Consider the following 24,512-nt stretch of genomic DNA (forward strand, 5'->3'; position numbering starts at 1 on the left):
GAGAGAGAGACAGAGAGGGGGGGGGGGGGGAGTCAAGTCAGATGGAGTAACATGAGGTGCTGAGTTATGTGGCCTTCAAAATAAAAACCTTCTGTTCGCGTTTTAGTAAAAACTGATTTGATGCAGAAGCTTCTTTGACAGATGTGTAGTTAAATATATTGATTTATTTCCTTTTAAATAAAACACGTGTCCTGGGCAGAAAAGGACATTTGGGCTTAATGAACTTTGGTTTCAAAAGTATAAGAAAATATATGGACCGGTTCTTTCTGGGTTCTGATTATTTCTTCTTTGTTTTTCAAGTTTATAAACTTCTCAGGAAATTGTGGAGATACAGAAATTAATGTTTTTACTATGATCCATTAATTTGCAAAATAACACAATCAATCACATTAATCTCCTGCAAAAGAATATTTATTTATATTTATATTATATATATTTATATGATTCTTATTATTATTATTATGACGTTTTCTCTCCAAAAAACAAATGCCCCGTGTGTTTCCCAGGAGTCTTATTTTGAAAAGCAGTCGACGCTGTGTTACTGTGTCTAACTTGATGGTGGTGCGTGTGTGTTCGTGTGTGTGTGTGTGTGCGTGTGTGTGTGTGTGTGTGTCTGCGGAGGACACAGAGGAGAGTAGAGTGACTCCAGCTCTGTCTCTAAAACAACTTCTCAGCTCGGGGGTTTTGGCACCGGAGTCCCCGACCACCTCCGCTTCATCCCCGAGCTCTGCAGCCGGAGCGTCGCTTCCACCAGCGGGCACACATCTCCGGGCTTTCAGCGGTGTGAGGATTTAATTTCTGGAGGTGAAGGAGGGATTTTACTCGCCGGGGAGTTCGCTCTGTAAAAGTTTCGGAGCTGAGTTTCTGATGCTCTTTGAACCGATCACGCGTCCTTGGAGCTCTGACGATGGTCGGTGGATCGTGTGCAGGATCTCCACAGTGTTGGGAGGTTGACGGCTCTGTGTCAGGTCACTGAGCGGTGGCTGAGTGGAGCCTTCTCCTTCATGACTGAATATTACCTTCTCATGCTGCAGGGGAGCCAGGACACGGTGACACCCGGCTGCGCATGCTGTGCGCACCGTGCACACACCACTGGTCCTGCGCGACGAGTGTAAATCAGATGTGGCATCTTTCGAGACCCGGACGGGACCGACAGGACACATCCAAAACTGTCTAGGCTGTCGTATGTTTAAGTCGAAACGCTCAGGTCTTGTACGGCGACTCTGGAGAAGCCGTCTGGTCACCGAGAGCGACGGGCGGGATGGAAGCAGAAGAGGTGAGGGGGCACGGAACGGTCCGTGTGCAGGGAGACACTCAGGGAAGCTCCACAGACACGAGCAGCGGCCGGTGACACGCGCCGAGCCGTCTCCGGGACTCACGGGGGAGGCTGGGGACCTGACGGAGTGCGCGGAGAGGGAGGACGAGGAGCAGCCGGACGATGACCGCGGTGCCATGTGCGTCCGGGAGCACAGGGGCTCTCGGCCGGGACAGGAGGGCGACAGTAGTACGGTGACGTGTTGTTTGTTTGGGGAATGGGATCTCCGACCGCGGAGCCCTTACTGGGCCCCGAGGAAAGACAGAGGGGGGCCTTGTCAGTGCGCAACGAGGCATGCTGGGCTGGAGGATGAACTCGCGAGCACCGCTCATGTTTTTCTGAAGAGACTTAAGGAACGGTCTCTGGAGGCCCTGGCGAAGGCTGTGGACGCCAAAGGAGGGCTCCCCAGCGAGTGCGTCATGGTGCCGGGCACTGAGCTGCGGCTCGGTGCGCATCACATCTCTCCACAGTATCTCCTGTGTAAGCTGTACCGCTGGAGCGACCTGCCGCTCTCAGCCCACCTCAAGTCACTGTGCCACTGCCAGAGCTTTGGCGCAGTGGACAGCGCAAAGGTGTGCTGCAACCCCTATCACTACAGCCGCTTATGTGGGCCAGGTAAGGACACTAGAGGGAGGGGGGGTTCAACTCGAGGGTCCTGGCTCTACTGAGACCTTTTCCCCTCAGAAGAGACTTTTAAACTTTCAGTAAATATGTTATCCTGCAGTTCAACTTACACCTAATTACGCACCACTGATATTCAACCATCACATCTGCTTCAATGGAGGCTGAGACTCTCTGGTCCTCGATCAGGTGAACGACCCTGCAGACACACAGCAACATGTTTGTGAAGTGAAGTGCGTCACGATTTGAGTTTACATACATGAAGATTTATGACCCATACAGTAACATGGGAGTTTTGGTCATTCCCAACATATCAGCTGTTCGTTTGCCTGCAGCTAAACAACCATGTTATTGTTGCGCCAGAAGCAGGAACAACTTGCACAAATTCTTTTCCTTCATCGCTGATGAAGTCGTGTTTTTATTGAACTCATGACAATCACACTAAAGCCCCGACACTGGCACTCCTGAGGTCACCGATGCTGCACTTTGTAATCATCTTTTCATAACTCAGCTTTTACTACCGTCAAACAATACTTTGATTTCCTCTACACATTCCAAACTCATTACATGCACACACTTTTACATTTGCGTAAAACTTTGCTGCTTCCCACATCATCCAATTGAAGGTCGCTCTCAAGTTGCACTCAGGCTCTTTTTTCTCTGACAAGGAGGTCCTCCTCTTGTTATTTAGGTGAAGGAGTGCCGATAATATACAGTTTGCTTAGTGCTGGCGCCAGACTGACTCGCTGGGTATCTGACTGACTGAGGACTCCGGCAATTACTGGCTCTGCTCTTAAAGGGGCCGCAGCCACAAACCCATGTCCACTGTGGCCTGGAGACACTGGTCGTGCAGCAGCACTGAGCCTGTCAATGAAAGTGTCCTAGATGTGAAAGAAGCAATTTGACAACGTGCATGTGTGTTTTAAAGGAAAGAACAAATGTTTGAGAAGGAGACGATACTTACTTACACAGGTTAGAGGAGTAATGAGGAATTACACATGTGAGAAAGTCTGAAAGACAAACAAGATAAGATTGTGAAGAAAGAGGGGCTGACCCCACCAACTCAAAATATACTCAGCCAAATTAAAAATAGTATCTTAGTTGTACATGTGTATATATTTTTTAAACCTGTCTACACAACGAGGACGCAAAAATGACGACAAACGCTCAATTAGGTGGTCCAACGTGACGGCCTGTCGATGGTACAAAACCTAGTTATGAACGTGTCACCTCATGTGAAGCAGAATTGAACCAGAAACAAAAAGATCTGTGAACAAGTACATTCAGGCACCAAGTCTCTAGGTTATTAGCTGTAGAAACAGTTTTACTGAGTAAGAGACACAATTATATTGGTTTGTAGTAAGAGTGATTCTTGATGGATGATTATTAGAATTATTTAAGTTCAACGAACATGCAGGTGAAAACATAACCTCTAGGTGGAGGTGATAACTGACTACGCAGTGACTTTGTATTAACTTTTCAAACTGTAGCTGTTTTTGTTGATTCAGTTGTTTTTTTGCAGATAATTTAGGATCAAGACCACACAGCCTTTATTTTAACCTTCATTCCTGTTGTATTTCCAGAATCACCTCCTCCTCCATACTCTCTGTCCCGATCAGACGAACACAAGCCACTGGGTGAGTTTGGAAAAAAAAAGGCTATCGCATCATAAACCAGGGTGGTGTCAACATTGTATTTTTAGACTGGAAACACAGATTAACAGTGAAAAGCTGCTTGTGCTGAAAGTGACACAGAGTTAGTAAAGCCTTATCTGTGCCCGTCGTCCCTTCAGGTGAGCACGACATGGAGTTAATAACAGGGAGGCTCTGTGTGTGCTAATAAAGCAGTCTGAGGCCACAACCAGTGCTATTTTCATTAGTGATTTATTTGACAAAAACCTTTTCGATCCATTAATTGATGCTGCATATCAAAAATGTCATAAAATTCCAAGATGCCTTCAAGTAGCTTTTCTTTCTAACACGAGGCCAGTTCCCAAAACAGTTTGTTATCATATAAATCTTAAAAATAATTAAATAAATATAAAACTACAGAACGTGTGTGATTTTCCTGCTCTATAAATAAGTGAATTACTTGTTAAGTTATAATCTGGATCTCATTCTTCTTCTATATGTTTGTTGTTTTTCTACTTTCACCAGACTCAACTCTGTCTTACACTGAAACTGTGCCCCCCCCCCTTGCCAGTCCGCCTCACATCATGCCAAGAGACTACACAGGTGAGTCACATGAACTCTGTGACCAGGCACATGTATGATGCTGCACGTCGATGTGTGTCCCTGAAGAAAGAGCTGCTGCTCCCTCATATCAGTGTGGAGGCTCAAATGGGAAACAAAGTTTTTCTGAGTTATACGTGTGTGTGTGTGTGTGTGTGTGTGTAAACACAGCCTTCATCTACTCTTTGAAGGTTTATATAAAATAGTGAATTACATTAGCTGGGGTGATTATGTTGTGTTGTGCTTTCCTTCCTATTTTCAAAAGCTGTTAAGAACCAAAAACTCCCCTCCATAAAGTTGTCAGGGAGGTATGGAGAGCTCGGAGGGGTTCTGGGGTCTGTCACTATTGAGATGGCACAGCAGTGTAGCCTTTCTCTCTCCCTATGTTTTCTCCACAGCAAAAAAATTTTTCTCTGGGATGAAGCTGCAATAAGATCCCTGTGCATACTCCCAATCCCCTTTGCCTCTCAAACCACCCATCCCCCTCTTTCCCTCTTTCTTCCCTCAAATCCCTCCATTCCTCTCGGCAATTGAGCAGTGGAAAGAGACTGGCATTTTGGGGGCGGGGGAGCCGAGCAGCTCTGATGAGGCGGAGGTGTAGAGTTTTGTGTGCGTGTGTATATCGGGTGGGGGGGTTGGGGGGGTCGCTGTGGGCTGAGGGCTGAGTTTGGACAGGAAACAGCCCCCTCTAGATGATGAAACTGGAGCTTTATTTGTTTACGTGCCTGGGTCGGGTGGAGAGGTGCTTGTAGCGTTAGAAGAAACCCACAAACCCACTGGATGAAGCCTCCCCAGGCTCACTTGTGGATGGTGTTGAGAGGTGAATGGGCAGCGATTAAGTCTGTGTAGTGTTGTCACTGCATCGCAGACCTGTCGGAGTCCTCTGAGAGAGACACCGACGTGATTCCAAGAAACCTCCTCCTTGTTGATGTTTAGAGTTGTCGTGTTTAGAGCAGAGCTGTAAGCAGCCTTTTACAAATACTGAAGTCACTTTCAGATTTTCCTTGTTTTGCTTATTCAATGAACTGTTCACTTGTCCTTTCCGGGCTTTTAAATTCACAACTGTTGCAGAGTCTGCTTCACACTGTCAGGAGATGAAACCTCCAGTTATATTCAACTTTTTTAGATTAGAAGTGGTCAAAATGAAATACATCGAGTCTTATAATTACACCAAAAACCCTTAAAACACCCCAAAACAAATAAAGTCTCCTTCAAGTACCAGAGAGGAACATTGTGAGCTTATTCTCCTGTCAACCCGTATATAGCCGCCTTTGTTGTTGTTTCTGGCTGACGCTCATTACATTGAGTGGGCATGAGAGCAAAGTTATCTGTGACTTCATAGTTTTTGCACATATCTGCACAGAAATGGGAGTTTTTGAAAATCTGCACAAGGCGTTTGTAAAAATCAACATTTTAGCGACATCACACATTATTTGCATGTGGACGAGAAGCCCAAAGACAGAGAGCTGTGGCTGATCGTGTATAGAGGCCGTGCGTGTCGACCAGAGGCGTGAGGATAATCATTGCTTTACTGTGTTTGAAATCTGTGTTTAAAAATCATCAAGTCTGTTCTGTCAAGGTCAAAAGTCAGTTTGTGATATTGAGCCTCTCCAAGCTGTAGTAGTAGTGGGAGTAGTGAGACAGAGGACACGTCCTATTGTTTTGCCCGGTGAAACGAGTGGATATAGATCAGTCTTCTGACAAGATGTGTGTGTGTGTGAGTGTTTGGGTGAGTCTGTGTGTGAGTGCGTGTGCGTGCATGTGTGTGTGTGTGTGTGTGTGTGTGTGTGTGTGTGTGTGTGTGTGTGGTCTCTGATCCCCTGCCCCCCACGCCGGAACACTGGAGCCGAGAACTGGAGAGAGCGTGAGTGGGAGCGAGACTTGGCTAAACGGAGGTAGCCAAGAAATCTGCATGCAGCTATTGTTGTTAACTTTGACAGGTTATGAAACTCCTGCGTCGAGAGAATGAGGGGAAACAAGCCGAGCACGAAGCTTATTTCAACATGTATCAAAGAATCGACTGCAGCTTAAAAACCCCTCGATGCTGGTTGGATCTTTCAAGAGTGTAAATGAATCTTTTTGTGTGTAGATGATCCTCTGGCACATCATCCAAAGCCTGTGATGTTTTCTTTAGAACAAATACAAGCATTGAACATGTGCTGCGGCGCTTTAACATCTTTTTTTTTTTTTATTCATTTAAAGCCAGCTCTGTACCTTAGCTTAGAGAAAAAGAAGGCTGCTGGAGGGTGTGGTCCATACATACCTCTGCCCTGTTCTCCTTTATCATTCAATCAGTTAACGTTCCCTTTAAACTGCAGCAGAAAGCTGCGGCTCTGAAAAGGGAAACGTCTACTGGAAGTTAAGTAGACTCATATCTCCTCGGACCATCCCTGTATGACTCCAACAAAACATGTCATTCACTTGCATGTTGTCAGTGTGTGTGTGTGTATGTGTGTGTGTGTGTGTGTGTGTCTGTGTTTGTAACAAGGAGAGAGACAGGGAGGAATTTCTATCTGACTTAGTGATAAGATCGTCTCAGAGTACTCGCATAGGGGTGCTATCAGGACAAACACATGCACGCACACACACACACGTTTTTGTCTTACTGCATTTGTGGAGACCAGTCATTGACATACCTCCTCCTGACCATCACAACACCAACCCTTTCCCAAAACTTCATTCTAACCAGTAAACAAAATCCTCTTAATCCTCAAACTGCCAATCGAATGTGTGGGGTCCAGTGTTTTGGTCCCCGCAGAGCTGGCAAAACCTCAACACAGTGGGGTGATGGTTTTTGGACTCCACGAATACAGTGGAGCAAGGCCACACGCACACACACACACACACACACACACACAGACACACACACACACACACACACACACACAGACACATAAGCTGCTTTTAGACACGCACTGGACTCCACAGTTCTTTTCAGTTATCTCTGGCCTCCTAGTACAATGTCCGTAGACATTCAGAGGAAAACAAATATCTCCGGGTGAAAAAGCAGCGACAAACACGTATATGACACAATCATGTGATCTCTGTAGCAGAGTTAATACATCACATCCTGCCTCCGTCTGTTGCGCCCGGCTGCTCCGCCCCTCGCCTGAATGAGATGGAGGATTTCTTGCCGTTGTGATTGCGTCTGTGCAGAGAACCTCCCGTTGTGTTGTTCATGTGTGAAAGGCAAACTTGTGGGTAAACTTCGTAGCCAATTCTCCGGATTTTACCCTCAGGTCCTGTCTGAAAACAGCTAAACTCACCAATCACATGATTTGCTGAAATGTTCCTGTTCTTTACTCTTGTAATTGATGTATAGATAGAAGTCACATGTCTGCTGTTCACCGTATTGGACAATGCTTATGTTGCCCTCTTTCTAAATACACATTTTCTGGAATATCTGCACTATTTCCTACCGCTGCCTTCCTTCAACATATTTTTCTCTTCTGGTTACAGCACAGGAATAACCTATAATCATTACCAGTGTTCGCCAGTGTTCCTGTGGCGCAGTTGGTCGGTCGCTAACGGTCACGATATTTGGCGATGATGCCGGTCATTTTGTTTTACGGGTCACATGCTTTCCAACTAATTTCCTGGAACCCAAACAAAATTACAAGGAGATATTTCTAAGAAAAGCTTTTTATTAATTAAATGAAAAGGGAAATGGAGAAAATGTTGGTCGTTACAGTTGTTAAGTACCTGCCCATAAGGAAACCCCAGGACATTATGTGAGAAAGATTTAATGAAACAGTGTTAATATCCACCAGAGAGAGCAACAAATCCTGCAGTTTGAATTACACAGAAAAAGGGCCGGACTAAGTCTCTTTACTTTTATAAAAGTATTTCTCAATTTCCATTATAATCAGTAACAGTCACAGCCAAATGCCTGCATGAATTTATTACCCCCCGTTGCACTAACGTCCTTGAGCTTAATGAATTTATAATCAATTGACTGATTAATCATAGAAGAAAATCAATGGACTTATTCTGTGCAACCAAACAGATCAAGATGTACAAAAACCCATGACAGGATTCCTCTAAAGATATTTCTGTCCGCCTCAGTACATCGATAGTACTAAGAAGTAAACGTAATAACTTGTACATCTGCTTTGTAATCAACGCACAACAGTAAACTTTTGAAGTGTTTACAGTGGCATTATATTTATCGTGAAGGATCAATAGTCTGTAAGGACGATGCCAGAGAGTTAGCGATGCCATCTTTTGTCATCCTCGTAACCGTTAAACATTTGTCCACCTTGTCGTCATTAGGTTCTGGCTTTTGAACATGTGGAAACAAGTAGAGCAATAATACTTAGTGGACATTAGTAACGGTGTGGATGCAGTGAATTAAGACAAGAGGTCTGCTCCCTCTCTGCTCAGTAATCATATTTTGGTGGCTTGTTTGCTTAAGCAGAGCAAGGTATCAGCCAAACATCCTGTCTCAAAGCCCTGTCTGCACTCGCTGCAGCATTAACCCTATGAATCGGCCCTTTGACTGATGGGGCACGGCCCAGGAATGTTGGGAAATTGGGAAGGTGAGGGGGAGTATAGGGTCTCGGAGTGAAAGAGGTGGGAGGCGGGGGGGATAAGAGGGTCTGACTCCGGAGAGTGACACCTGATACATGTTTGAACATATCGCCGTTAATACTTAAGAAACGCGGAGCTGAGCCGACATTCTTGGATGTTTGGGAGACAGTTTTTAAGAGTTGGTCTGCGCCATCAGTTGAGAGAGTGTGAAGCCTCCCAGGTCAGTCCAGGTTGACACAGTTGGACAAGGATTTGTAAATCATCTACTGAGACTCTCTGAGGTAGAGATTTGACGCTCGGAAGCATGAATATTTAACGAGACACCTTTGCAGAAAAGTGAAAATCATTCCAATGGTGCGTCAAAGTCCCGAGACGCTGAAAGACAGTGCAAAGACAAAACGTAAACACCCACATTCTGCTTCGTCCCAAGAGAATCAGTCTGTCTGTGTCTGGACGGGTCCTCGCAGTGACTTGAACCTCCAGCCTGTTTGCTGGCACACGTACAACACTTGCTCTTATGCCTGACTGAGACACATTAGACTATGGAATTCAACATCAAGTGCTGGCCCATTAACCATTTGCCATTTCCTCAAATATTTTCCATCACGGCTCGTTTTCCCTACAAGCAGCCTTCGTCGCAGAGCAGAGCGCAACTCAGAACTCTTTTATGTCAGTTTGTCTTTTTATGTATTTTTTTTTACACATGTTTGGTCTAATGCCAGAATGTTAACACTGTTATTACAACCATGTCTCCAAGAATTTATAGTTTATTAACAATATGCCGTAGTAAATATATTTGGACAGAAATGTTTAAGACTTCTATTAAGTTAATGAGGGATTGTTGTTGCAAGACATAAATTGTTGACATGAAAATACATTAGTGAAATGTTCACTGAGCATTTTTCATTTGTTTCCTCCTCAAACATCCAACTTGAATACATCTGCTCATGTGACTACAATGTTTATTTAGTCACTGTCTTGTCACAGTATGTTGATATAAAATTACACATCACAATGTCCAATTAATGTCCAGTATTCAACAATGCAAAAGCCAATGATCAACATGACCCAGAGCCTGCGTAGGAGATAAGATAGTCCCTCATAAAATAAATAATATTAATTAGAAATTAATGAGCAACTTTATTGACTAAATAAATCATCGGTTAAAGTGGAACAATAGCTCTTATCTTATCATATCATCATTTCATGCGCTTTTAATCACTTTTGTGTAATCATGTGCTGTTACTCTATGAAATAAAAAACTACAACATGGTTATTTCCATTGAGGGTTAATCCATGAACAGGATTGATACAGAGAAAACTGCTGTAAATTCAATCCTGAAATATGTGATTATCTTAAACTTTTCTGAACGTGTAGAGAAGTGAGGAGACAGAAGCTGAACGAGGCTTTAACGTTGACGTGTCTGTCAGTGCAGATACGAGTCCATGTCAGAAAGATGGTTTCTGTGTCATCCGACAAGAAAAGCAGAAATTAAAGAAAAATGCAAAGCGACATATTTATTTATTTCCATTGTTTGTCATTCTCTCAAAACTAATAGAAGGAGCACTGCATTGTGTATTTGTGCAAAGCCTGTAATGCAGATGGTTACAGATATATTTACAGGGAATGCAGATGCATGTTTCAAATATTTCGATTAACTCAATATCTACAGTGTATTTACAAAGTGTAACACTTCCGTAGAAATACAGATCGTGAAGTAAAAGTTGTCTTTTTGCTCTTCATCTTTATTCTTGTCATACTTAAGCCCACTTTTACAGATTTACGTCCTCAGTGTAAACTTTACTTCTGTCCTCGTGGATGATCTAGATATTCTTAGTTGTCTGAAAAATGCCCTCAGTTTAGCCTCAGCTGTTAGTTTTACTCACTCCTTTGCTCTTTTTCTTTCTCTCGTCTTCCCTCTCACTGTTATTTGCTCCCTCTCTCTTTCGGTCCATGTTGTCAGCCCATCACAATTTAAAATAAGGTTTAAATTACAGGACTGGCTGTGGCTTTCCGTTGTTCCCTCAGAGTTTTTGCCAGCTCGCAATTTGGATTTTAATGGAATGCTGCCATGCTGCTGAACCTAAAGATTCTTTGCAGATGTCGAGAGGCTCTGACTCTATGAAAAGTAGGAAACTGTCGCCCGTGCTTGTGAGCTCGCAGAATTAGGACCAAAGTTTATTTGAGGAAAGCAACATTTCAAGCAGTTTTTGGGCGATGGAGCTGCTGTTGTTGTAGTGAGAACAAGCGTGTGATTGTTTGCTGAGAATAATATTGGAAACCACATAGACAGTAAAACACATCCAGTATTTCAGCTGGACTCTGTGAGTTTGATAAGAAATATAAGGCCATGTTTGAAATTTCTGAAAAATAAAGACATTTTCAATAAAGCTATAATTTTTTTAATATAATCTCTTGTTAGATGCTGCTCTAGACGCTTTTATACGTGAGACGTTGCAGTAATTTGTATCGTTCATTTTAGCATTAAATACACTAGATGACTTGGAGATAGACACAATATTGACTATCTATGTTTACACTGAAATCATTGTTCGAGTAATTTGAGTTGTTGCATTTAAATCACTTGATTTCATTTCAATGATGAGCCATTTGTTGCCATGACTAAAACCCTGTCCATGGTTTCTGCTTGTCCTTGAAAGGCTGCAGTCATGGACTTGCTTGTTTTCATGCTATATGAGGGGGTTTGCATACTCAGACACATTCCAAAGATAATATACAGTAATGATGACTTCTGAAAAGCAAGAAGAAGTGCTCTTTTGTTTGTATGTCTGGCAGTTTACATACACTCCATGTGCCGTTGGCATGTTGAGGTCAGTTCAGATTTTTACTCAGGTCACATGAATCCTTGAAAACTTAGAGGATGATATACATGTCACGTGGAATAAATCGTACATGCAGAGACACAAACAATACTTTTGCTACAAATATTTCTGCTTAAATTGCATATATGTACGTTTTAACTATTGCTACTTAGCCAATGCTAGCATGAGCAAAATTACTTGCCAATGTATTACAATTGTTCAAAAATTGAGCATCAAATTTTATTCCTTTACCCCCCCAGAGTTGTTTCCAGCTACGGAAAACAAAAGCAACTCAAACGCATGCGTTTCTGTCATTTCTGTCACTTATTTGTATCTATTATTAGCATGCTAACCTGCTAGCCCCAGCCCAGGCTGCCCATTTAATCACTGACTAATCACTGCTTTCAGACATACACAACTCTAGACGCTTCTGAAATTATCTGCAGGGCCTGTATGTGAGAACGCAAATGTCGGTTGCTCGACATTCTGCAGACTTTCTGATACCAGCCCCCTAATAACCCTGGAGAATGTCCGAGTGAGCCCTTGTGAGAATACAGCAGGAGTACGTCTGTAGAATTCACCGTGTTGATGATGATTCCGACACAGATTCCGACACAAAACTGAAAAAAACACACAAAGAGTACAAATATCTCAGGAAGAAAAAGAGGTACATACTTGTAGAGGGAGCTGAGGAAGTGTCAAATAAAGACAACAAGATCTGAGAGCTTTTGGTGATATGAACAAACAATTTGTCATCAAAAATTTGGGACCGCTGGTATAGTTCTGTCTCCTGCATCTTCTACCCAGACGGCACCCTTTGCCTGAACACTCCAGAGATTTTCCTGCTGCGAACACGTCTCACCCAGAGAATCTCCGATTGCGTTGTTCATATTTGGAAGACAACCTGCAGAGAAAGTTAATGCATTAAAACGGCTTCTGATAGCTTGAGGGTCATTGCAGTGTCCAGTCTGCCCCGAAGACGTAGATCATCTCTGAGTGAATGATAAAACCTGTTTGTTAACTGTTAGCTGAAGCTCTTGACCATCGTCACCACTACCTGTGCACTGTAACTATGTTCAACGGCAGAGAAAACTTAAAAGTCCAGTGTGTAAGATTTAGGTGAAAGGGAACTATCGGCAGAAATGTAATGTAGAATAATCCTCATGATGTTTTCAGGAGTTTGTTTCATCTAAATTGTATGAATTGTAGTTTTTTTTACCCCAGAAAAGACCATTTATATTCAAATACTTTATATTTACATCGAGGGGACCCTCTCCACAGAGGCCGCCATGTTTTTTACATTAGTCCAGACTGAACAAACTAAACACCTTGAGTTTTTATGAGAATTAAAGGCTACCACAGGTTCTTTTTCATGTTTGGAAGGAGAGGGTGAGGTGAGGGGTGTTCACATGTAATTTCAACACTAGATATCTCAAGATTCTACACACTGTACCTTTAAAAGCATCGTTTGCAACCCTCCAGTTTCTCATGTGATTTCTGGACGAGTCTCATTTCAAAATATTGTTTAAATGTCTGAACAGAATAAAAGTCAGCATGACAGGTCTTAAACACCAAAATATCTGGTCAAATTAATGTTGTTTACATTTTCAGGAATGCATATATGTTAGGTAAATAAGAAAGCAACAAAGTCACCTGACAAGAGTTCAAGCCAGAGGTCAAAGAAAGTGAATATTAGACTCGTCATATCATCTCAGTAATGTGGTCGTACTTCTTTACAGGTTGTGTTGCTCTACTCCCCAAATGAAACAGATTTAATATGTAGATAATAGTATGCTCATTCAAAATGTGTTTGCGCATTCTACTTATTCCCAGTCTCGCCGTTCTTGTGTCACACTGTGAGGGATTGTTCAGGGATTGTGCATTGTGTAGCCAGTCCACAGTCTGTCACATATTTCTTTATCAGTGCGTCTACACTTGAGTTTCACATTCACATAATTCTCCCAAATTAAGTTTTTGGAAATAATTTATTCACTGTTGAACAAATGAATCTATTCCACCAATAAGCGTGTGTGTAATTATGGTGTGAGGAGTGAAGGCCATGTAGTTGAATCATGTGAGGCTCAATGAGAGACTTGTCAACTTGACCCCTGTTACTGGCTGAGCGAGGGGAGGAAGTGTCGAGGAAAAGGGCCTGTCCAGGAATGTGTTGGGAGGGGAGACTTGTTAACTACTGAGCTCGGCTTCTCTGTGTCTGCTTTTGTCTTCCTATTCAGATTCAAATCATATTTCTCTTCAGTCACTTGTTCAAAACTAAAGGCCAGTTATTCTTAAAGACACACTATTCCATATTTCTCCACAAAGCTGTACATTGTCTTCCTCAAACCTCAACGTTTCGCTCTGTGACAGAGTCACGATACCTGTAGTTGTGTCTCTGGGGAATCTGTAAGTATGAACATGACTTTGTAATTTGTGTTAAATACTACAAAAATGTAACCACATGTATGTGGGCTGCACCACGTGAACCGTGATTGAACCGCTGTGTTTGCTGCACGGAAAGACAACGAATGTTCTCCTTATCAAACAACACTCGATAGATTATCTCGTCCTAATCTAGCAAAGCTATTTCCAGTGCACACTTTTACTTTGATGTTATTCTTTTCACCGCTCGCCATCACAAATTAAGTACTGCAAGAATGATTGCATCAGGCAGAGACGGAAAGCTCAGCAATCGATCAAACAATCTGCGTAAACACTGTTGCTACAACAGTGAGGATGAGAGATAGAGTCTATAAATCGTACTGTAGCCGCTGTGACACCTTAATGTCCTGTGAAAGTATAATTTAGGCTTCAGTCCAAACCTCATCCTGCATAGTTGGTTAAGTTGAGTTAAAAACAGTTGAAAATGTTGCCCTGAAACTAAATCTACAGTAAGGAATTCAAAATGAGGATCAGGGAGTTTAAAGTTCGAGACCACCCACGGTAACACAATCCCAATCAGCCTGCTTCAATCATTCTGCGCACTCTGATTTATCCAAATTGATTGAATTATTATTTAATTTATTCAACTATATAGAAAAAAATCTAGAAGTTCCGCCAATAAAATGTAATATCAAAATCGGGGTCCAACCAAAATACGCAAAGACGTTCCCATCACACTGGAATCATATCACAACCCCAAGTAATATGAAAAAACACAGAAGTGACCTGTAGCTTCAGCGCAGTGAGCATGGAGGTCGGACAGGATCGTCTGTTTTACCGTTAACAAAGTGTGTTGTCGATGCACAGTAGCAGAGGCCTCGTCCCTGAAGTTGGAGTCAGGGGGAAATCATCTGGTGGATTGTTTATTCCCTGAAGCTGCCGGCCGGCCTACTGACTGACTTGACCATCGGTGGTACCGTTGGTGACGTGAATATATTGTATATAGGAACGCTGTTGTTATTGAAGTGACACAGACTCTTTCTGTTTACTTTCCTGGGTTGTTGGTTTATAAAGATCCACGGTATCATAACTGATTATTTTTGTTGTATCTGTGTTTCATTGTTTGAACTGGATTGAAGGCAACAAGCCCTGTGTTGGGCTTGTGGGGGAGACTGAAACAGACTTTGTAAATATACGGATTGAACCCTGGACACTGAGACACAAAAACACACCTTCACCTCTTTCCTATTCTTTGGTTATTTTCCTACGTAGTTTTATGTGTAGTCAAGTCCAACATTTTCTTTAGTGTTCTTCTCTTTACTGTTCCAGAAATCTTCCCCCTGCTTTTTCATACGCAGCCCCCTAAATAAAAAGCGAGGTCCAAGCCGAACTGTGGATCGTGATTGTGTGATTGCTGTGAGACGTGACAGCAGAGTCGTGCAGGATGCAATGATGTATGCAAAACCTGAGGCATTCCTTGGCTTGAGTCGTCTGGCTCTTTGAAGTCGCAGCAGAAATGCAGGAAACTGGTTACTTTCTCTCTTCCTCTTGGAGCGGCTTTCTAAGCTGCCTCCAAACTTGTCTCCCTAGGAATTTTACAAGGGCACACTGTAACTTTCCTGTGGCTTGGTTTGCCCTGCAGGTTCAAGGAATGTGGTCGGCTGATTGTATGAATTAATGGAGATTTGTGTTATCAAACAGGAACTAGAGAATGTTGTGTGGTTGAACTCTGCAGCAGTCTACGTCACAAGACGCACTACTCAACGGACTCCTATGGCTACGTCCTAACTAAAACATTGACCCCCCCCCCCCCCCCTAAATAAGTCAAGATGGTGCTGGACAAAAGTCAAGACTTCAAAACAACACTTAAAAAACAGGTGAAGTCACGGTGCGCTGACAAGAATGGTGATTCCATTCTGATGTGATTCTGTGTATTTCAATTTTTCGCAAGTGAACTTTTTGTGGAAAAAAAAGTTGCAGATGCTCCTGGAAAATTGCCACCATTTGTAACAAAGGCACAAAACTGCCACGGCAAACACCTCGACAGGGAAACTCCTTGGCTGACCAATCATGTAACTTGACTCATTCAGCGGCAGACATTTGCGTCTGTTGCGGTCCAGCCAAAATGAGGATGAAGGAAGTAGTGTGTGTGTGTGTGTGTGTGTGTGTGTGTGTGTGTGTGTGTGTGTGTGTGTGTGTGTGTGTGTGTGTGTGTGTGCATGTTTGTGAGCAAGAGCCCCGTTGTGTTTGACTGTAGAGGCCATGTCTGGCGATAACGCAGCCCTCTGATGGCAGAGATAGTCAAGACGCCAGCTTAAATGTGGCTTGCAGGATTGAAGTTGCCCTGTAATGATAGTTGTCCAGAACAACACTGAACCTTCCATTTGCAGTGGGGGAGGGGTGTTTTCTTTTTATTCCCTCATTTTGTTTTATTTCTACTTTTTTGGAGCTTCGGGAGGAAATTTGAGGAAGTTGAATAAAAACAAAGCATCTTAGGTGCGACCGACACTGGTCAGTAGCTGAATTCTATCCCCCTCGTCCCTCTGTCCGCCCCCGACACCCCCCCTACTCCTCCATCCACTCTCTCCCCATCCCACCCGCTTCTTTCAGCACAGTGGAAGAGTCTAATAACTGGAGGAGAATCTAATCCTTGGCACTGGATGAAAGACAAGGGTCTCCCTCCCTCCCTCCCTCTCTTTCTCACAGTCTCTTTCTCTCCCCTCATTTTTTCCGTGGATGCTGGTTATGCTTGGCAGGTTCTCTCTCTCGTTCTCTCTCCCGCTCTCTCTCTCCCTCTCAATTCCCGCTCCGACCTTCACCCCCTCTCTCTCTCTCTTTGCCTCTCCACTTTTCCTTTCTTCCTATGTGCAGGTTAAGGTTAGCAGGAGGAAGTCTGCACCGCTCAACCTGGACAGAGAGAAAGCAGGGAGGAATAATTTGTTTGAGAAGTATGCATTTCCTTTATCAAGCTGAGAATGTTTGTTGAGAACATATGAAGCTGCAAGCACCTTAGAAATCCACCTACCAGCACCTGCAGAACTAACTGATGATCATTTTGTACCTTGTGTGAAACGACAAGTTAAACATGCAGAGGGTCGACAGGATGGGGTCACCGATCTTCAAATTGTTGTTTGTGCATTTTGGTTTTCAAACAAGACAAACAAACAAAATTTAACTACAGAAACAACCATTACAAAACTGTGCTTTAAAAATGAAGCCATATAATAAGTAATACTGATGTATAGCAGCAGTGTTTTCAAACTTTACCTTTTTAGGCACTGGAAAACTCTGGAGTATTGTGGACGGCATCAGTCCTCTAACTTTCAGCAGGAAACATAACAGTTCTTTTAAATATGTCTTCAGCTGTGACAGGGAGACAAATCAAAGAGGAGGAAAAGAATAAGGAAAGATGAGATGTGTCGTGGTTTAATATCCAGGCAGTCTGTGGAGAGCCGGCAGGAAACTGTCTGACCCCTGAACTTTGATTATTTATTTGTTTTTTATTCCTCCTTTTTTTCCACCTGGATAAAAACACAGCAGCGTGGTGTATAAAGTGTGATTTGGATGAGATTGGCACTAAAAGACAGTGATTTTGAAATGAAATAACAAAGACTACTTATCTAATTGGTAAACAGGCCTGTTAAATGGTGGTTGGCTTAAATACTTGCAGGACACTGTAATTGCTGCCAGCCCCCATACAGATGCACGCACGCACATTCACACACAGTTTTCTCTACTTCCTTCTCTTGAAAACAAACATGCTGATAACCTCCAGTTTGAACCCCTCTGTACAAATTTCATTGAAGAAGTCGGTTGCTCTCCCGCTCCTTCCTCGTTAAATTAACACAGAAAAAGACATTTAAAAAGAAAATGGGTGTAAAACAAAACTGAGCTGAAGCAGAATAACTTAGATTAAATAGGAGAGTAAATATCACAGCACAGTTACAGTCCAAGATTTGAATTATTAGATCCAAATTCAAGTTTTCTGGGACTTTTTCCCAGATAATTGGTAAATAAAAAGAGTCTCCATAATTTTCTTTTGCCCTCTCTCTCGCTCTCTCACCCTCTCTCTGTTTACATTATACAGACAGCGCTATGAATTCTTAGTGCATCATAAACTCAAAAGCCCGGGTTTGATACTTTATCCTTTCGCGGCATCATTCATTACCCGAGAAATTAAAGTGCACCGTGTCTAAAAAACCCCAGAAAGTCCCAGTTTGTTTTATGTCGTCTTTGGGAATTAATCTGATCATGAGCTCATAAAGTCTCCCTGTGTTTCCCCCAGACATGTTTGTGTTGCCTTATTACAGGGAAGAGCACAGCTTGTAAAAGTGTGTGTGAGTGTGTGTGCAGGAGAGAGAGAGAGGGAGAGAGAGAGAGAGAGATCCTGCTAGCTGAGCAGCCAGCTCTCTTATTGGAGAGCTGTAAAAACTCCAGACCGCAGGAGTTGCCAGCCTGGAATTCACTAATGACACACGTGGGCCTCAGATGAGAAGCGCAATTTTGTGTGTGTGTGTGTGTGTGTGTGTGTGTGTTATAGTCATACTGTTTGGATCTGAAAGCCCAATTTGTGTGTGTACGTGTGCATGTGTGGGGCCCTATCTCATCATCTACTGTGTGTGTGTGTGTGTGTATGTGTATGTGTGCGTGTGTCCACTTGTCTCCTCCTACATGTCCTTCCCTCCTCCTCCTCCTCCTCCCATCCCCACCGCCTCCTCCCACCTCACCCCGTACACCCCACCCACCCATCATATACTCTGTCGCCCTGAAACGAAAATGGCCGCTGTGCAAACACAACACACCTACAGCATAATCTCAGTCCTGGTTTCGTCCATAAGCAACTTGTTACGGAAGAAGGGCCACAACCATTCTGGCCCCTGGCGGATGAAGAGGGGATGAAAATGAAAGGAATGGGGCCACAGGCACATGGGTCTTTAAATCCTCTGTGTCAATAGAGTCTCTGGAGCAAAATAATGGCATCACTCTGTGTGGGAGTTAATGTGAGCTGATAGCATGAAGGCTGGGGGGTCAAGGGTTCATGGGCTTGCGCTACGTTGACAGAGAGCTGAATGCTTTCCACCCCCCGCTCCCCTCTCTGCTGCTCTCCACCTCCTCTTTAACTGCGGTCCTGAAGGAGTGTGATGGAGGGAGATGGTGAGGGGTGTCGGTGAAAGAAGAGGGGTGATCAGGCCGTTGACGGTTTCTTCAAAATACACAAACACGACAGAAGATAAATTACAGGGAAAACATGGAGAAGCGAGTGAAGAAAGGCAGCGAACGAGAGAGGACGATGCCACACGGAACATATGGAGTTACCGAATAGTTCAGTGAGAACTGTGCGAGTGACATGAATCATATACTGAGGAGCAATAATTACAAGGCACATGAACACATAGAAAATCTTTACAGGTTCTATAGGTAAAAGATGAAATAGCTACTTGCGGCTTCCTGGTTCTTTCTTTCATTCCTCCTAACTTCATGTTGTCAAGTCCATTTATACATTCAAGAAGTGTCACATATGGACAAGCATTACAACAGATATAAACCACTGTATGTGAGGTGTCTAGTTAAAGCTAACTTTAGTTTTTTCAGTTTTAAATTATAACTATAACTATAACATTCACAATGTTGCAAAAAACATTTTCCTTTTTCTGTTGGAAAAAAATATTAATAGATGGGCTTAACTGATATACATAAAAAACGTAATGTCTCTAAAATTGGACGGTTCATTCGGGTTTTTTAAAAGCGAATAAACCTGCTGAAAAAGGACAATAAAGCCTTTGCCTTTTATATTTTTTCCCCACGTGCGTCATGTTCAATGCCATGAACACACCGAAAACCTCTCTCACCTTGCCGTCTTGCCAAATTTGCGAGTTCATTCAGATGTCATGTTTACACTTCCAATCGGAGCCGGATCCGAGGATAGTCAGGATGGTGCAGCCTGAGCAAACGACCAACAACCAGCGACGACATCCAGACTATGATGTCCATTTTTGTAGATGACAACATAACACACATTTGCAAATGACATGAGAAGTGATGGTCGTGGTTTTGATACATCAGGTGACCAATTTGCTTCGTCTTTATGGAGCTGGTGTGCAAATGTAAACCACATGGCAGTGGAGGAACTTTTACCCCATAAGTTCCGAGAAGTAAAGTACCTGGAGACAAAACACAATTTATGAGGGTTTGTCCTCCGCGCTGCCTCTCATCTGCAGGTCTACACGGTCAGAGGTCGGGGGCGTCACACAACTTGCTTGTTGACTGGTCATATTCGTTGGTTATATATATCGCAACAGCGTTTGCAAACTTCTCTGTTTTAGTGACTCTAAAACTTCAGAGTACAGTGAACGTCAGGCTTATCCGTAGCTTTTTCAAAAGAAAATGTAGTAGATGGATGAAGCCTTACTGCTGCATTGTGTTGTAACGTAGTTATTTATTAAGTAACGGGGACATTTAGCCTAAAGAAACGCTGTTTTCCAATGTATTTGGAGGGAGCAATGATTCACTTCATAAATCAGGACATTTAGCTCTGCACTACATGATAGTTCATTAGCTGTTAATAATATAAAACATGTTGGTAATGATATCAGAGATTCTGGCCCTGGTGTTTCTTGGTCACAGGCCAAAATCAGATTTTGTGCTATCGTCCCCCTGTAGTGAAAACAGAAGAAAAAATTGAGTGAGCGTAAAGACTTCCTCTGCCATCCTCCCTTCCTCCTCCCCCTTACCATAACATTATTCTCCTCCTTTCAAGTGGAATTACTGTCATAAAAAAATTAGCGTACTTACCAATGCAAACATTAATTCTTCCACCTCTTTTCTTCCCCTCAGACACTGGTACCTCCCTCGGCTCCTCAACCTCCAGCGGACATCGCTCTCACTGGTGCAGCGTTGCCTACTGGGAGCAGCGCACACGCGTGGGTCGCCTCTATCCAGCCTACGAGCCCTCGCTCAGTATCTTCTATGACCTACCTCAGGGCACGGGCCTCTGCCTCGGCCAGCTCCACGCCAATGCCTACCACACCCGCCGCGATGACCCGGGTAGCCACGTCACGTCAGGCCTTCACGGACATCACAGCCATGGGGGCAGAGGGAACAGCAGCAGCAGCAGTGTACAACAGATACGCAGTAAAATTGGTTTCGGCATCGTGCTGAGCCGCGAGCCGGACGGAGTGTGGGTGTACAACCGCAGCCAGCACCCAGTGTTTGTCCACTCACCCACTCTGGACCCACCCAGTGCTCGGGGGCTGAGCGTGAAGAGGGTGATGCCGGGCTTCTCCCTCAAGATGTTTGACTATGAACGCTCCAACTGGATGGCTGAGCATGACGTGAAGCCTGAGAGCCAGGAGGGGCCCTGGGACCCTCACAGTGTTCGCATTAGTTTTGCTAAAGGATGGGGCCCATGCTACTCCAGACAGTTCATCACCTCCTGTCCCTGCTGGCTGGAGGTGCTACTAAACAACCACAGATAGCACACAAACACACACACGCTCACATGAGGTTTCCTGACCCAGTATCCTAATTGTAATCTACCTAGATTTAATATAAAATTTATATATTATATAAAATATATTATACATGTAAATACTTGAGTCATTTTTACAATGCAATTATTTATGTATAGTGTAATGTGTATATGGACAAAATAAAAAGGAACAAGAATATGCACTTTTGATTCTCTATATGCATTACAGATTCTCAGTGTCAAACATAAACTGTAAAAACCAAACAAACCTGGTTTGTGTTCTCATGATTTAGGAATTCCATCAACATGTATGACATACACACATTCTCAATAAAGTTTTTGTATGAAATGTAGGTCGCTGTGGTGATCTCAAGTGCTTTTACCTGAACTGAGGAGTAGTTAGGATTGGAAGACACTAATGGTCACAAGCTGTTTTCAGACATGAGTTTGCTTTGCACATATGAAGAACGAAGCAGGGGATTCAACAGGTCCGACATGTTCACGTCCGGAACATTCAGGTGATGGGTGGCGTCTCGAGTGGAGCAGCAGGAGGCAGGATATGACGTGTAAATTCTGCCGCCAAAATCACATGTTATTTATTTACAGCACAAAAAAAGCTCTTGAATCTCATTGTCTTTCTAAGTTGATGTCTTTGTCAGCATCTACTACATGAGTGACATTTCTTTAACATCCTGAGATATTTGTATTCTTTTAGTTTTTTCAGTTTTGCAGGCGTCATGTTAGAAATGTCCTCAACACCTTCCGCTCGCTCACCTTTTTTTTCCACTCTATTCTCAAATTGGCTCACTAAGACATATTCTTGACATTTTAACAGGAACGTGTCCAAACTTTGACCTTATGTTAAAATGTTGATGTGGTGCTGTCTGGCAGAGTTTTACTGTGATAACTTAAACTTGCCGTCTCGTTGAATATTTGAAAGACAGATATGAGAATGGTATTGATTTTTACTGAAGAGCAAGTAAGTTGTAAGCACTTTCACCGTCTCAAGTATTATGAGTAAAATAATAACACGTAAAATAGTGTGTGAAAAATTATGAAATCAAATAAAATGATGATATGACCGTCAGATATTGTTAAATAGTTTAGTTAAAGGTTCAGTGTGTGAGATTTAGGTGAGTTTTTTTTTTAACTGTCGGACAAACTGGACAAAGTAAAACCTTTTGAGTTTTCATGACAACTGAAGTTCACCACAGGTTTTCTTTCATGTTCGGAAGGGCAGGATGAAATGAGGAGTGTTCAGCTGCAACATGACACTTCATCCCTAGATATCACTAAAGTCTACACACTGAACCTTTAGGCACTTGTGAATAAGAGTTTTTAATGTGGATTTGAAAACTGCATCTGGTTCAGCCCACCACCACTCAGATTATAAACTATGTGAGAAAACACACAGCCAGTATTGGTGATACTGTCAAATGGGGAAATCTGGCCCATGAGCCAGCCTCTATCTGCTGAAGAAGACTGAGATGCAGCTAAAAGCTCAGAAAATCAGTAAGTGAACCTCTGAGCTTTCATTTTCATGCACATTTTGTTGTTTGCATCTTACACTGCACACTTCTTTAAAATGTGTTCCAACTGTATGAATCATAATCAAGTTTTAACTGTCTCCTTGGCTCTAAACGGGACCAGCAGCGATGGAAAACAGTTAAAGGCGTCACGGTGCCAGTGGTAAGAAAATTAAGTGCATAACTTAGAGATTACACAACAAACCGCAGCAGGGCATTCAGGCCTAAAACCAACTCTCTGGTAGGAGAAGGTTTTGTGTTTATAGCGTAATGGCATCCTGTTTGAGTCTTTCAACGACACAATTATTTATGGAAACTCATACTCGCGGGGTTGGAAGAGGTTGCGAAAAGAACAGTGAGATGAAAAAAGAAGAAAGAAGAACTATAACCTTACGAGGGAGACGTGTATTTAGAGGCAGCAGCACATTGCTCAGCTCAGCGCAGGCATTTTTGTTTTGACCCTGAACCTCTGCAGGCGGCTCTGCTGAAACCTGTAATTAACTTTAGCTTGAAAAGTAGGGAAGGGTTGATTACAAAGTTGCAGCACTACAGACGAAAAATGAAGCACTGCAACTATAAAAACCTCTCCAGTGTTACCGTAGGGTTTCAGTCTGAACTTCAAAAAGATGTCAAAGCACGTCTGTAGGTGAATACATCATAGTTTTAAACTCTTACATTTGACAACACATAGAACTGAAAATAGAAATCTTTTATAAAAGCTCTGCACATTCCCATACACCCCCCAAAGATTCCAATGTACATTTCAGTCTCCTCTCCTCTGTGCTTTTCCAGGCAAAGTGTGGGATTTGTGGTTAGGATACAATGGAAGGATTCAGAGGAGGGGTTGGGTTGGGAGACTTTCTGCTGGCGGGATCAGTCCAAAAACTTACCAGGTTTCTTTTCCATCTCTTTTTTTGGTTTTCTCATCTGAAAACACCCCTGCCCGGTCTCTTGTCTTTTGTTTTTTGTTTTCCTTTGTCAGGACTCAGAGTCATGGAGACCATGAAATGGATCCCAGGCAGCGAGCGGTGGAGGAGGGTTTTTGGCCCTCGGCTCCAGGGCTGCGGTGTTCACTGACCTCACTGTGAACTGAAGAAAAACGGGCTAATTCTGCTGCTGGCTCACCAGCTCCACCCCTTCACCATATAATTATCCCTGTCCGGATTATGATGTTATAATTATGTTAATGAATACATCAGGAATGGGTAATTAATGGAAGACATTTTCTCTCAGTGCTCCAAACAAGATGAGTGATCGCTTTAAGGACTATAGCAGTGTGTTTATAACTTTCTGCTCCTTCACTGCAAATCATGAAGGTCTACACTTTTTTTCCAGATGCATGTTCTAAAGGAGTGGTTCTCAAACTGTGGGTTAGGGCCCGAATTAATCTAGGGGCTCGTCACATCTAAGGGCCCATATGAAAATTAATAAGAGCTGCTCCTCTCATCTTTACTTTATTTTGTTGTGAATTCCTGGATTATCACAGGTTTTTAAGACCAAAAACTATTCAAACTAAATTCTTCTTAAACAAATCAGAATTCAACGGAAAATAACCAGTAGTCTCTTCAAACAGATTTTTTGAACTGGTCAGTTGACGTTCAAAAAAGTCCTGTTTTAAT

At 43.0% G+C, this 24,512-nt stretch overlaps 1 protein-coding gene across 1 annotated transcript; it reads left to right on the plus strand.

Annotated features, from left to right (window-relative positions):
* The first annotated feature begins 581 nt into the window (after window positions 1-581).
* LOC109637192 (mothers against decapentaplegic homolog 6-like) lies at window positions 582-21,720 on the plus strand. Its single transcript, XM_069525842.1, has 4 exons — window positions 582-1,930; window positions 3,520-3,573; window positions 4,093-4,170; window positions 20,734-21,720. The coding sequence occupies exons 1-4, from the start codon at window positions 1,186-1,188 to the stop codon at window positions 21,372-21,374; spliced, it is 1,518 nt and encodes a 505-aa protein (XP_069381943.1). The 5' UTR covers window positions 582-1,185; the 3' UTR covers window positions 21,375-21,720.
* The last annotated feature ends 2,792 nt before the right edge of the window (window positions 21,721-24,512 follow it).

This window comes from Paralichthys olivaceus, chromosome 1 (genome assembly GCF_024713975.1).
Source record: "Paralichthys olivaceus isolate ysfri-2021 chromosome 1, ASM2471397v2, whole genome shotgun sequence".
Classification (NCBI taxonomy): Eukaryota; Metazoa; Chordata; class Actinopteri; order Pleuronectiformes; family Paralichthyidae; genus Paralichthys; species Paralichthys olivaceus.